Source organism: Lagopus leucura, unplaced genomic scaffold (genome assembly GCF_019238085.1).
Source record: "Lagopus leucura isolate 7727_CA_CO unplaced genomic scaffold, USGS_WTPT01 Super-Scaffold_100004, whole genome shotgun sequence".
NCBI classification, from domain to species: Eukaryota; Metazoa; Chordata; class Aves; order Galliformes; family Phasianidae; genus Lagopus; species Lagopus leucura.
Genome location: NW_024962264.1, coordinates 68,646,617 through 68,660,477, shown reverse-complemented (window position 1 = coordinate 68,660,477; position 13,861 = coordinate 68,646,617). Strand labels below are relative to the sequence as shown.

Sequence of the window (13,861 nt, the reverse complement as noted above, 5' to 3'; positions counted from 1 at the left end):
GGATGCCTCATCCCTGGAGGCATTCAAGGCCAGGCTGGATGTGGCTCTGGGCAGCCTGGGCTGCTGGTTGGTGACCCTGCACACAGCAGGGGGTTGGAATGAGATGAGCATTGTGGTCCTTTGCAACCCAGGCCATTCTAGGATGCTATGATCTGTGTTGCAATTTATTAATGAAATACACTCTGCAGTTTCAGCAGATGTTCCAATCAATAGGGGGGAAAAATATACGTATATATTTAATTAAAATAAGCCCATCTGGACCATCTCACTGGCAGTACACTTAGCTCAGATTGGCTGGCTGCACCTCAGTGAAAATCCTATAATTTTGAATGACAGTAAAATTAAGGAAGTGCAGATAGCAATAAGTTGATAAAATGGTGTCCACACTTAAGAAATTCCCCCTAAACTATAGGCTGTCAGATTTCTTTCAGGTTATGTGGTTTAGGTCAGATTTCTTTAGGTGAGGGGAGTCTCAGTGTGCAGTGAAATGGTCCCTCTGGAACTGCTACAGCTGCTTCCAAAAATGGCTGTTCCTGTTGTCTTGTTGCTGCCCCTCATTGGGCATGCCCTCCCTGTACCTGAGCAGAGATAGCAAGTCAGGTGAGTAGTTGCATTAGTTTGCTTCAGGACAAAGTCTGATGTGGTTTTTGATCACTGTTGACAGTAATTTATTAGCTGTGAAAGTGAACTTCTGCTTTTGCCAGCGTTTTGGAGCTGCTTTTGTCCTGTTCTGTTTACGAGGGTGGATGGTGACAGGACAAGGGGGAATGGCTTCAAACTGAGACAGGGGAGGTTTAAGTTGGATATTAGGAGGAAGTTTTTCACCCAGAAGGTGGTGATGCACTGTTCCAGGTTGCCCAAGGAGGCTGTGGATGCCCCACATGCCTGGAGGCATTCAAGGCCAGGCTGGATGTGGCTCTGGGCAGCCTGGGCTGCTGGTTGGTGACCCTGCACACAGCAGGGGGTTGGAACTGGATGAGCATTGTGCTCCTTTTCAACCCAGGCCACTCTAGGATTCTGTGTCCATTCTTACATCCTGTTTGATCCATGGGGAGAAGAAGGTGCAGGAAGTCAGGCAGTGAGAGATGTGAACCAGCCACAGAGAGAGGGCCGTGTTTTGTTTGTCCACCTTACTGGTCTCTGCAGGTGATGAACGTTCTTTGTTAGTAACCACTCTTTGTAATGATGTTGAGATTATGTTCAGACTTCATCAATGTCTTTGGACACGTCTCTGTGTTGTTTCTCAAGGCCTTACAGCCACCTGCTGAGCCCTTCATACCTTCTCTCTCTGTTTGGGATATGTAATGCTTTATCTGAAGAAGATGCAGAGAAATCAGATTTCATTTTGAGATGCCAGAAAGCAGCAGCATTTCCTTTGAGAGCAGAGGCTATAACCAAGAAGCACACGCTGGGAATTCTCCCATTAGCTGCAGTGCCAGCAGCACAACACAACTGTGTGCCTCATCAACAGGTAGCTGGGAGGCAATAGTACCATGTGAGAAGCATACCAAAAGGAGGGTATGGTTGTTTGTTTGTTTGTTTTTTAAATCTGATTCTCCTGTGAAACTATAGCCTACGTTGCTTTGATTTGGTTTACTAGCTGCAATAAATTATTGCTGTTGGGGCTGTTCTGTTGGTGGCAATGAGCTTTGAGGTGGAGGAGAATACAAAGCAATGAGGACTGGAGATTGTGCTGCAGATGCTTAGTGAAATTGGGCAAGAAAACAAGGGAAGAAGTTAGAACAAAAGTAAATTATTAGCTTCAGCTTCTTGCGTGACCATGAGCAGGCAATATATATTTGTGGCAAATGTGTCTGTTCTGATGGGAGCATGAAAACAATTTGCACCTGAAACTGGGAGAGGTTTTACAAGTCATCGCTTTCCTTGAAGAGCAAATGAAGGATCTGATTATTTTAAATCATATTTTAATTGTCAGCTGTGAGTGGTGATGGAAAAAATAAAAAGACTTATTGCAGTTCTTGTCTGAAAGGGAAATTAGCATGCTTGTTTTACAGGAAAAGAGAAATAGCAATTAGGCAGAATTAAAGCTTTTCTAATTAAACATTCTCGTGCTTTCTAAACAGCACCTTTCTTTTCTTCCCTCTTGTTCCCATGTAACAGAATTCCTTTCACTTCAGTTCCAGTTCATGAATGCTGGAGTTGAACCATTTGAGAGAAAACCTTTATACAAATTACTGTTTTGTATTGTGGTAGGGCATAGCAAAATGTCACATCCAGGACTATTCCTGTCACCTTCAAATGTCACAGCACAGTGCTTTGATTGCATGGAGTCGGGCTCTACTCCAAACCCGAGTTTGTTAGCATGTGTCTGCAAACTGATTTCTTGGAGGTTGCCAGCATTAAGCATCATGTGTTTGGTTAAGGTTTGACTACTTGTGGCTGGAAGCAAGCATGTGGGTTACTGCATTCCATACGTGTTCCATGGAGCTATGGAAGGTTGCCTTCCATCAGGAATGTAAAGACTGCAGGTAGAGTTGTGTATAAAACCTCTCCCCTTAGAGATTTGTGAAATCTGAATGATAAATCCCTCAGCATGCTGTTCCAGTGCTGAAGGTAGTTTTATTTAAAGCAGGAGATTGGACTGGAGGCCTCCAGGCTCTTCTAACCTAAATGTTTCCGTGAACATGCAGCTAATTGATACGTTATTTTAATTAAGAAAGATGATTATGGAAATACGTGTGTGTCTCTAAATCCATTTGAACGTAGTGAACAAATATGCATTCATTATTCCTGGTATTTTGTGAACTGGGCTTATGCTAAGTCAGCTGTGTATGAAGCAGGCCCAGAAGTAGAATGCTTTGACACAATAAAAAAACAACACAGGTGACAGCTAGAACTCAGCTTTATAGGTTGTAAAACTGAAAGGTTCTGTCTCTGTCAGGCTAATGAGGCTGTAGATACTTCTCAGCATCGCTCACTGGTAAACAAAAATAACTGTTTTCCAATTTGCTAGCACTCCAAAGCAAAATAAAACAATTTTCTTAGTTGCATTAAGAAATAAATTCAAGAGAAAAGTGTGTGCTTATTTGTAGTACAGACTTTTGATGACTGGTAGCTCTATTCTTTCTTTGAATTCTGAGATTCTGACTTTGGTGAGGGCAGGAAGTTGTCCATGTAACCTGTATGAGATCTTCTGTGTTTTTCAGGGTACACGGAGTTACATTTCAGAAGCTGCTTCTCTGTATAGCTGTAATCAGGAAGCAGACAAAGAGCATTCCAGAGCTTCAAGTGACAAGAGATTTCATTCTGACAGCCACACACAAGCCTTGGGGACTAAGGAGATTTTAAAGCCAAGCTTACAACACTTTGTGCCATTGTATAGAGCTGAACTTTCAGACTGTTGTTTACTGAAGAATACCCAGCTTAACTCCTTAAGTACTGCAGAACCTCCTACCTGCAGGCAGGTTGCAAGTAGCCATTCTGGCTGTGTTGGCCTTCATCTGCCACTGCAGAAGCAGCAGGACACACGTGTGAGGAGCTTTACGGCTGCTTCTGATGCACAGACAGAAAAAGTCCCTTCACCAGCACAGAAGAAGCTGTCTTTTCCAAAGTGCTCTGAAGAGATGTCAAAGCAAATTACATCCATCACCTTTTCATCCCGAAGGCGTTTTCCATCACCGTTGACTTCCGTGGTACTCGATGGCTTTTTTAGTGGAGATGATCTTGATGAGATAATGCCTTTGGAGACGGATTCAGCCACTGCTGAGGAACAGAGCCATGGCAAAAAGCACTGGGAGAGATCTGAGATCTGTCCTCCTTCAAGTCCGGCTCTGGCTGGCTCACCATCTGATGAAATTGCATTTCCTGCTGACAAAGACACGATTCGTGATGTCTCTCCTGACGGTAACAGAGATGGAGCTTATCAAGAAACAGACTGTTTGTCAGATCGGGAGTCTGTAGCCGTCTATGCTGATGAGAGACAGACTCCCAGTGCAAAAAATCTTGACGCTCTGTCTCAAGATGTGACTGAATTGGGCAGGCATGGCGCCAGACTTCTGGGGCTTGACTGCGATAGAAAATTCAGTCAAGGGATGAAGGGCCTTCATGAGCCCCATTCTATAAGCTCTTACCAACAGGAGAAAAGCAGCCCTACCAGCCATGTCCAATTATGTGAGAGCTTTGAAGGTTCTGATCCAGCCACACAGACTGATTTGCCAAAGGACCGTGGGAAGCTGTTGGAAGAAGAGAAAAGTCCTTCTGATGCAGTGCCTCTCATTCAGGAAGAAGTTGGTGGAGAGCAAATTGGTGCGTCTCAGCATTCATCTCCAGATGAGATTTTATCCACCATGTCTCCTTCATCACCAGTTAAGAAAGTACTGTCTTGCGTCCACATCACTCTTTCCCCAAAATGTAATAACTCAGAGCCACACAGGGACTTGAATACTGAAAATGAGATGAGACTGGGGGACAAACTTGAAGTGAATTCTCAACCAGTGCCTTTAAAATCTCCAAAAACTTTATTAGAAGCTGTTCCTAAATTACCCACTGCTAAGCTTATTCCAGAAGATCAGAGATGCTCATCTTTCCCAGTGCCTTCAGCAGAGCCCTGCCTGGCGTTTTCCTCTGTTCCAAGCACTGCAGGGCAGGAGCTGCCTTTGCATGGCAGTGAGAAACTGCAGGCTGTGAATTCAGGTGGTTGTAGTCTGAAGAATATCTGCAACTGCACAGATCCTGCAAAAAGCAGGAAAAGCACTTCTGATGCTACCACTCAGATCACAGAAAGCCCTGGAAAAACAACCTTCTCGGCAGAGATCTATGTTAATTCACAAGACCCTGAAAGTTCTGCCCATCAGTCTTCAATCCAGAAAGCAAAAGAATTTCCCCAAAATACAACTTCATCTCTTAACAGGACTTCCTCTTTCCCAAGGCAGGGTGGTGAGCAAATCAGTGTCATGTATTCCTGTGTTGTTTTGCATCTGTTCAACTGCGAAGTATTGATGGGTACTAAAAACCAACCATACAAACAGAACAAAAAACCCAAACTTTTTGTGGAAGTCACAGTCTGGAGATGATTCTAATGTTGATATTTGAAGTTCATATGAAACGAACCCTTGAAGTTTGCATTCTTGCTTGTAGGGAGCTGTATCCATACGGTTGTGGTTCAGTTCAACTTAATTTGAAACTGAATCTGTTGGAGGTGGGCATGGGTCAGGAAAGTTGTATGGTTTTACAGTTTTAGATGACTGATATGGGTCAGTGCTTACAGCTTACCAAGGGCTGTGTCTGATTACTGATAGATTCTCTAATCAAAGTAGTATGGAAGCAAAGAGGGAAGGGTGAGCATTGCTATTCTGGAATAAGATGCATAGAACAAAAGAGAATGTGCAGGGATTTTAAAGTCTGTTGCTGGAGGAATGTGAATCATATTATCATTGAATGGCTTGGGTTCAAGGGACCTCAAGGATCATCAAGCTCCAACCCCCCACCACATGCAGGGCTTCAACCTCCACATTTCATAGCAGCCCAGGCTGCCCAGGGCCCCAAACAACCTGGCCTTGAACACCTCCAGGGATGGACGGGGCATCACAGCCTCTCTGGGCAGCTGTTCCAGCACCTCACCACTCTCTCTGTCAAGAGCTTCCCCCTCACTTCCAACCTAAATCTTCCCTCCTTCAACTTCAAACCATTTCCCCTTGTCCTGCTGTTATCTACCCTTTCACAGAGTTGAATATGGATGTTCCAGTGTTCTTTCCATGTTGCTGTTTTGTAGTACTGATACATGTAGATGTATTTTTTTCTGTAATCCAGGCTTTCTTTCTGTCTCTGTACTCAAGGTGTTTAAAATAACGAGTTGAGAACTAATTACTTAATTACAACAGAATACACAAATGTGTCAGCTATTTCATCACTCATTTTCTTCTCTGTCAGAAGTCAGCTAATATTATAGTCCAAACATTTGCTGATGTTCTGATGACACGCCGTATTTCTTGTCTTGAGAGCCAGATACCCATATTCACTTAAAATTATTTCATTAAGCATGGGTCAGTGGAGGCTGTGTGGGCATATGAGTTGCAAGTAAGCTACTTTGCCAGTCTAATTGGCAGTCAGTCTTTTATCAGTTTGCTTTCCTGAAGAATGAGCTGTTTCTCCAGATTTACTGCTGTGAACGATTCCGTTCCTTTTTGTAGCTTTTATCATCAGTCGCATTCAAGAATGGAATCCTGACTTCTGTTAATTGCTTTGCTTTCCACCCCAGCAGGTCAGCCATTACTGCTGCCATATAAACCTTCTGGAAGTACCGAGATGTATTATGTTCCTTATCAAAAAACAGGAGCCAAAATTTCTTCACTTGGATCAGAAAAGAGCGGTGAGAGCTTTTACTCAAGCACTTACTTACCTTAGGTTTCCTAAATGCGATGGCTGGGGTTTATTTCCAGCAACAGCTTTCTCAGGACTGAATTTCTGTCCTCCACGTTAGGAGATTTCACTGTAGAAACTGCTTCTATAAACAAAGTAATTTGTAATTGTGATTTAAAATAAGCACTCGTCTCTTTCCCCCATCCACACATCTCCCTGTAAAAAGCACTTGTGACAAAAAGGATCAGCTGGGATTAATCAATTTCTGCTTTACCTCTTGTTTCTTAGTCCTGTATATGTAACAACCACATTGCTTAAGGCTTACAGGACTTGCATTGTTTTCAGGCAGACCTTTTTGATATACAAAACCATTTGTAGCCAAAATTAATATTACAAAGCTGTCCAGCTCCTATCTGATGCCCTTCAGGGAAAGAGGTTGGTGCAGCAGCGATGGTAGGTGCACAGATTAGCTGTTGTAGCCACAGGTTATGCTTGTGATTATGTCTCTGCTCATTACCCCTCTGTAGTGTTGCTGTTGTAATATGGTTAAAAGGAGAGAAACAAACGTGATGTGAGTCTGTTGTTTTGCAGAATGTGAGATGCTAGCTATAAAAATCCAACACGCGTATGAGATGGTGCAAGGTTCTAGAAAGTGTACAGAGGAATTAAAATAAATATGGAGTTGTTTTGAAGCTCCCTGCTGCAGCTTGGATTCTCAGCTCTGAGTAGCAGCTGAAGGAAATTGAGTGAAGTCTGCTGTTTGTAAGCAGGTGGTGTTGACAAGAATGATAAATCAGTTAGGGGCCATCTTAGGTTTCCAACGTTAGGAGACAGCAGTACTAAGAGAACTCTGCTGCTGTTGTCTTGAATTCTTGTTTAGAGGTTATGCAAGACTCTGGTCTTGTAGTCCTTTGCTATTCAAAGCTCAGAAAATGCACATTTACATCAGTCAGTGAAGATGTGTGGAATTTGAGTTTGAGCAGGAGTCTGAAGTCCTTCATCTGCCTTCCTAGCAACTTGTCTGATGCTAAAATTTTCCTGTGTTCTTTCCTTCCCATTAGTGGGGTAGGTAAAACTTACCTGTGTTTCACAGAAGAGCCCTGTCGCCAAAATTCATGGAAAACAACGTTGCAGCACCCACTGCTTTATTAGAACTGCTCTCTAGGTATCACGATGGCTGATTTCTGAAGATGTTGCACTCATACTTGTGTAACGGGATTTCTTTCAGACAACTTTGCTGTAAGATTTGTCTCTATTTTTCCTGTTTCCTCTTTTTACTTGTAATTATTGCTCTCTTTTTTTTCTGCAGGATCAAATGATGCTCTTCCCTCGGGGCTTCCAGCAGATGTGCTTGGTGTACAGGATGATAAGCCTCCAGACACTACAGCTATCAAACATAAAGAGGGAGTCTGCTGTAAGAGAGCCAAGCCCAAGCTTGCCTGGGCTGAAGAGCAAATGACAGCACAGGAAGGTGCTCCAGGTAGCTTTTCTAACATGCCTTCTCACACATATAAAATAAATAAGAACATATAAGCTATGTGATTTTTTTGGTCTTATGCTGGCACTCTTTAAAGTGCTAAGTGTGGAAAGGATGCACAACAGAAATTCCTTGGTAAATAAGAGCCCATGGAGTGTATCTGTATATTGGATAGGAGGTTTGTTCCTTCTCACAGATACTTTGTGACATCACAAGATCGCAGTGTTTCTCTGTAACAATTGTGTTTTACTCAGTTTTAATTGGATTTGACTGTCTCTTTCTTCTTTTCCTCCATTAACCTTGTTGAATGGTGCTCCTGAGGGATGAAGGTCAGTTTTGATACTCTAGCAGCCTACTTTAAGGCAAGCTTGCACTGCTGGAACGCTGACAAAATGAAATTACACTGAGCTAAATGACAATTTTGTGTGGTGTCTCATGATAATAATTAAAATTAATCCTGATGAACGCTTCTCTACTGAATCTCATCCAGTGGTTTTTGAATTTTGCCATGAATGAGTTGGGATGAGGGTTTTTTTTTTTTTTTGGTTGAGTTTGTGAATTGTATCCTTCCTGAACAGAAAGAACTGTAAAAAGAAAATGGCATATTCATTGCCATCTCTTCTAGATAAAGCTGTGAGTTATAAGGGAAGGTGCTTATTGTGCACAGTCCAGTGCTTGCAGCAGCACTTGCTGAATTAAACAGAGTGAGCAGGTTGCTAGAAGGCAGTGTAATTATGGCTGTTAATGATGGATGGCATAATGGATTCTGAATGACAGAGTTCTTAATCTTATAGGCAGTCCCACACATTATTTCTGGGGAGCCCAAAAAGAGAAAATGATTCATTTGGGTCATGGTGGTAGAAATGGAGGGACAGTGTGTGGATAGAAGGGAGCTTTCCAAATGAGTTTCTGCAGCAGGAAACAAAATACTGTGTTGGAATAGCAATAAATGTCTGAACAGCCTGGATAGAAATGAGAGGGGAACACAGCTATTAATATAAAATTAACTTGATTTTTCTGTAGCAGTGATATTCTCAAAACACAAGTAAATAAAAGAGCTGTAAGTAGAAATGGTCTTTTGTTAAAACAGTACAGCTGGAAGCTTCAGAAGGCTTTCTGAAGGAAAACCTGCATTTTTAACATCTTCAGACTCTTTCAACTATATTTTTAGCAGGTCTAATAAAAGATTACCTCTACCCACAGTGCTTGTCTAGAGCTTAAATTTATGCAAGTTATGTATTTGTTTTTTAAAAAAGTTTATCTGTATGAACTTGGTTTTATTTTTTGGATGTTTGCATTCCTTCTGTTTTGTTGTTAAAACTACAGAAATAGCAAAAAATCTGCATAGTATTCCCAAGTCTAACCTCATTAGTCAAGAGGATCATAGAATCACAGCATGGCCTGGGTTGCAAAGGAGCACAGTGCTCATCCAGTTCCAACCCCTGCTGTGTGCAGGGTCACCAACCAGCAGCCCAGGCTGCCCAGAGCCACATCCAGCCTGGCCTTGAATGCCTGCAGGGATGGGGCATCCACAGCCTCCTTGGGCAACCTGTTCCAGTGCCTCACCACCCTCTGAGTGAAAAACTTCCTCCTAATATCCAACCTAAACCTCCCCTGTCTCAGTTTACAACCATTCCCCCTTGCCCTATCGCCACCCACCTCCTCCTGTTTATACGCTCCTTTCAAATATTGCAGGACCACAATGAAGTCTCCCCAGAGCCTTCTCCTCTCCAAGCAATAAGTTAAAACAATGCAAATGTAAGCAAAGCAAGCAAGGAAACCAGCTCAGCATTGGTACCTAAAACAAGCATTCCTAACAGCCTTCACTAGCTCTGTCCTCCACAGATAGCACAGGAGGAAAAACCAACTACTGAAGCCACATGGGTATTGAAAACTACACTGGAAGGAAATGATCTCTTGTGATCAGTTGGCTACATGGAATCACAGAATGGCCTGGGTTGCAAAGGAGCACAATGCTCATCCAGTTCCAACCCCTGCTGTGTGCACGGTCAGCAACCAGCAGCCCAGGCTGCCCAGAGCCACATCCAGCCTGGCCTTGAATGCCTGCAGGGATGGGGCATCCACATGCTGTGCTGTTTAAATGCAGTTTAACCCCAGAACATGAGATTGGGTCTGGCCATGCTGTTGTCCACATAGAACTGAGGTTTTGTAAAACGAAAGGCTGTGATTCTTGGTAAGACAGGCAGGTGTGTTTCTCAGGGGAACAGGGAGAAGCTCAGCTTTGGGAATCTTGCTGACTCAGTGGCAAAGCTTGCTTAAAATAGAAGAAGACTTGGGTTCCTGTTCAGTGTTTTTGCTACAATTGCAGGAGGAGTAAAACAAGAGAAGATTGCTGGAACCAGCAACCAAACATTTGAGAGCAGCAGGAGGGAGAGTTAGAAATGGTAGTGAAGGAAAAGGTAAACTGGGGGTAACTTATGCCAGTGATGGAGCTTGATATGCATTTGCTGACAGCTCACCATTACCTAATCACTGGCATTACCATTAGTAAATGGACTATTCTGTTTTCTATTAACTTTTTGAATTAAAGCTGTTAGTACTTTATAATGCATTTTTAAGCTGTGCGTGGCTCATATGGCATGAAATAACATTGCAGGAAGCAGAGGGGCTTGAGAAGCTGTTCTGGCACTAGCAGCTATTGTTCCTACTTTCTTTTTGGATCATTATACAACTTAGTCTGTTGTGCTAAGGACATAACATGAAACATTTTTCCTGTTATTAAAATGTCATGGCTTTTACAGTTTATAGCAAATGGCTTTAAAATTGGCTTGGAGTACTTCTCTGCTAGTATGTACTGCATGCATGCTTAATGTATATCTTTTAAAATGGGTTTATAATTGGATTTCTGCATGTAGTCCTCTGTAATTTCAGGTAGCAGCATCTTCTGGGGAGGGAATTCACTACTGCTAGCTATAATGTGTTAACTGAGCTTGAGAGCAAAGCAGAGCTAAATGCTGGTATCCTATCAGAGAAGCTTCCAGAGCTGTAGAGGAGGTGGTGTTGGTTGTTTTATACGTTGTGTTGCTCTGAATTACTTAAGAAATAATGCTTAAGCAGAGCCTTTGGCAACACTTGTACATCCTGGGCATTTATCTGAAAGGCACGCTGAGTTGTGGTTGATTGTCTTGAGTTTCCATGAATATAAATGATGGCTTTGACCAAATTTTGATCTGGGTAAGTAAGTTCAGCATTCTCTTGGATTCCTTACTGCAAATGATAGAAAAGTTAGTTGAGAATGGGAGTGTTAGGATGAGAATGACCCTGTTTAAGAATTGCCCTTTGCTGCCCTGCAAAGGACCAAAATTAAGGGGTTTTCTTCTCTTCTAGAAGGAAGTCATCATTTAAAGTCAGTGAACACCGCTCAGTCAGTCTTCAAGTCTGCACAGTTCTACCTCCACCATCCAGTGCCCCTCTTATCCCACAGCGAGCTCTCGGAGGACTCTTCTGATGTGGGACACACTGGAATTTCCTCCAGCACTGTCCTTCAGAATTGGAGGAAGGCACATCGACAGAGACGTGTTTTGTCTGCCCACCGGAAGAAAGATGGCGACCGTGAATTCTTCCCACTCGTTGCAGAAGCAGATCACAGCAAGAACGAGGATCTAAACATCGATACATCTTTGAGTAATGAAACCCCAAGAGAGGAGTTGCTTCAGCGGGGTGGGAGAGAAGCAGAACAAATGGCAGCTCGTAGTCAAACGAGTCACCTTTGTGAGAATGTAGTTAAAGACCTGCCCGTGAGACAGAGAACCCATTCTGCTGGTAGCTTAGATGAGCTCTGGGTTCAGTTTTTGGAGCGCCAGAAGAGGTACCAGCAGCAGGATTTTCGGCGTAAAGGTGAGCTGAGCCTTGTTGAACGCCTCGATCGATTAGCCAGGGTCCTTCAGAACCCCATCAGGTACACACTGCCACCAGCAAAATCAGAAAGGAATGCTTCTGAAAAACCAAGAGAGGTAAAAGAGCAGGAGAAAACAAGAGTGCTGGAGAAGAGCGTGCCTGAAAGTAACTTGGAGCCCCATGCAGCACGTGTTAAAGGGAGGCCACGTATCAGCTGTCGTGCAAGAAGCTTTGTTGAGCTTAAAAAAAATAGGTCAGGAGAGAAAGTTACCTGCCACACTAATGAAATTTCAGAACACCAGTATTTGGACACTTCTAGTGACACTTGCTCAGAGAGAAGGCTTAGTAAAGAACTCTGCACCACAATCAGTTCCACCATCTCAGAGTCAGATGCAGTAACACAAACGGACATAGAAACTACAACTCAGACTGAGGTGAGCAGTTCTGTTTCCACCATTGACACTGCCAGACTGGTCAGGGCTTTTGGGCACAGAAGAGTGCAGCTGTCACCAAGACTCTCCCAGCTTTATCGTACCATCCACCACCAGAAAAGCCGCTCTGAAAAGTGGGAGGAGGAAGGCAGCAGAGCGAGGGGTGTAGAACATGCAGAGGTTACTTCTGAGAGACACAGGAAACAGACCCAGGTATGTACACTAAAAGACAATTTTGACTCATCTTCACAACTGCTCTTAAACTGCACAGGAATAAGGTTTGTTGTTTGGAGAATCACTTAAAATTTCCTGTAAAATGTTGCTTGTATGGTAGAATTATGGAATCACCAGGGAGAGAAAAGACCTCTAAGGTCATCCAGTCCATCTGTCCACCTATCACCAATATTTCTCACTAAAACATTTGGCAGTTTAAGCATATCAAAAGAAAGCCTTTGCCCTGAGCATTTTAGACAAAAACTCAGCCATAAAACTGTTTCAGAGCTGAGGAAAGACGACTTTGGTTGAGTTTTTCTGTGGCCCCTTAGAGGAAATGAATTCTCCTGAAAGGGGACCTTCATAGAATGGCCTGGGTTGAAAATGAGCACAATGCTCATCCAGTTCCAACCCCCTGCTGTGTGCAGGGTCACCAACCAGCAGACCAGGCTGCCCAGAGCCACATCCAGCCTGGCCTTGAATGCCTGCAGGGATGGGGCATCCACAGCCTCCTTGGGCAACCTGTTCCAGTGCATTACCATCCTCTGTGTGAAAAACTTCCTCCTAATATCCAACCTAAACCTCCCCTGTCTCAGTTTGAAGCCATTCCCCCTTGTCCTATCACCAGCCACCTCATAAACAGCCCTTTCCCCTCCTCTTTATACGCTCCCTTGTTATGGATTTGATGATTGCATTAATAAGTGTTGGTGTTCTGTAATGGATGTTGATACTGAGACTAGGAAATAGCTTGCTTCACATTTTGACAGAAGAAAGTGATAATGCCTCTGTTAGTAATGTATTTCCTGGAAAAATATAGTTTTCCTGTATACCAACAGCTAAAACTCTTGTGTTGAGGTATTGAATAGACATCTGAGGGAAAATGGGATTTTTCAAGGCTAAGAATTGTTTCAAATATGATTTTATTCCATTGCGTGTGTTAAGACTAATCATTCAGTGCCTGGTTGGACCTTAAAAGCAGCCTCTAATCTTTGGCTGCTAAAATCACCCGTGAGATAACAGGTTCCAGTCATTCCTAAATGAGAATTAAAGGACTGGGAACAGTGAGCTTAAGGTTGCATTGATTCTGAAAGCAGTATCTTTTATCATGCCTGCAGGCATTCAAGGCCAGGCTGGATGTGGCTCTGGGCAGCCTGGGCTGCTGGTTGGTGACCCTGCACATAGCAGGGAGTTGAAACCAGATGTTCATTGTGCTCCTTTTCAACCCAGGCCATTCTGTGTCTCTATGATCTGATGATGTGGTGTGTGAAGAGATGTGACCCACCTCAAGTAAAGATGAGACAAAATCAATGGCCAAACGCAAACTTTGTTTTAAAATCCAAGTGTAGGTAGATTCAATGATACGCTGCAGAAATCAAGATGATTTTTGGTTTCATGTATCTGTGGTTCAGATAACTTATTTATAGCAGGAGCCCTATTCCCAGAGACACTACTGTACAAATCTTTCAGACAAGTGCTCTGTTTTTTTGGGCGCCTATTGTCAGCTCTGCTTCTGGCAAACTCAACTGCAGCTTTTTTTTTTTATATTTATTTATAGATGCTGAAC

The 13,861-nt window shown here is 43.1% G+C and overlaps 1 protein-coding gene across 1 annotated transcript in view; it reads left to right on the top strand.

Moving 5' to 3' along the window:
* Positions 1 to 12,361, top strand: part of LOC122179892 (Alstrom syndrome protein 1-like) — a 38,252-nt gene extending 25,891 nt beyond the window's left edge. The window contains exons 9-13 of the mRNA XM_042871123.1: positions 3,168 to 4,266; positions 6,221 to 6,328; positions 7,628 to 7,798; positions 11,144 to 12,297; positions 12,356 to 12,361. Coding sequence (XP_042727057.1) covers positions 3,168 to 4,266; positions 6,221 to 6,328; positions 7,628 to 7,798; positions 11,144 to 12,297; positions 12,356 to 12,361 — 2,538 coding nt within the window. The remainder of the gene's footprint in view (positions 1 to 3,167; positions 4,267 to 6,220; positions 6,329 to 7,627; positions 7,799 to 11,143; positions 12,298 to 12,355) is intronic.
* Positions 12,362 to 13,861: the final 1,500 nt, after the last annotated feature.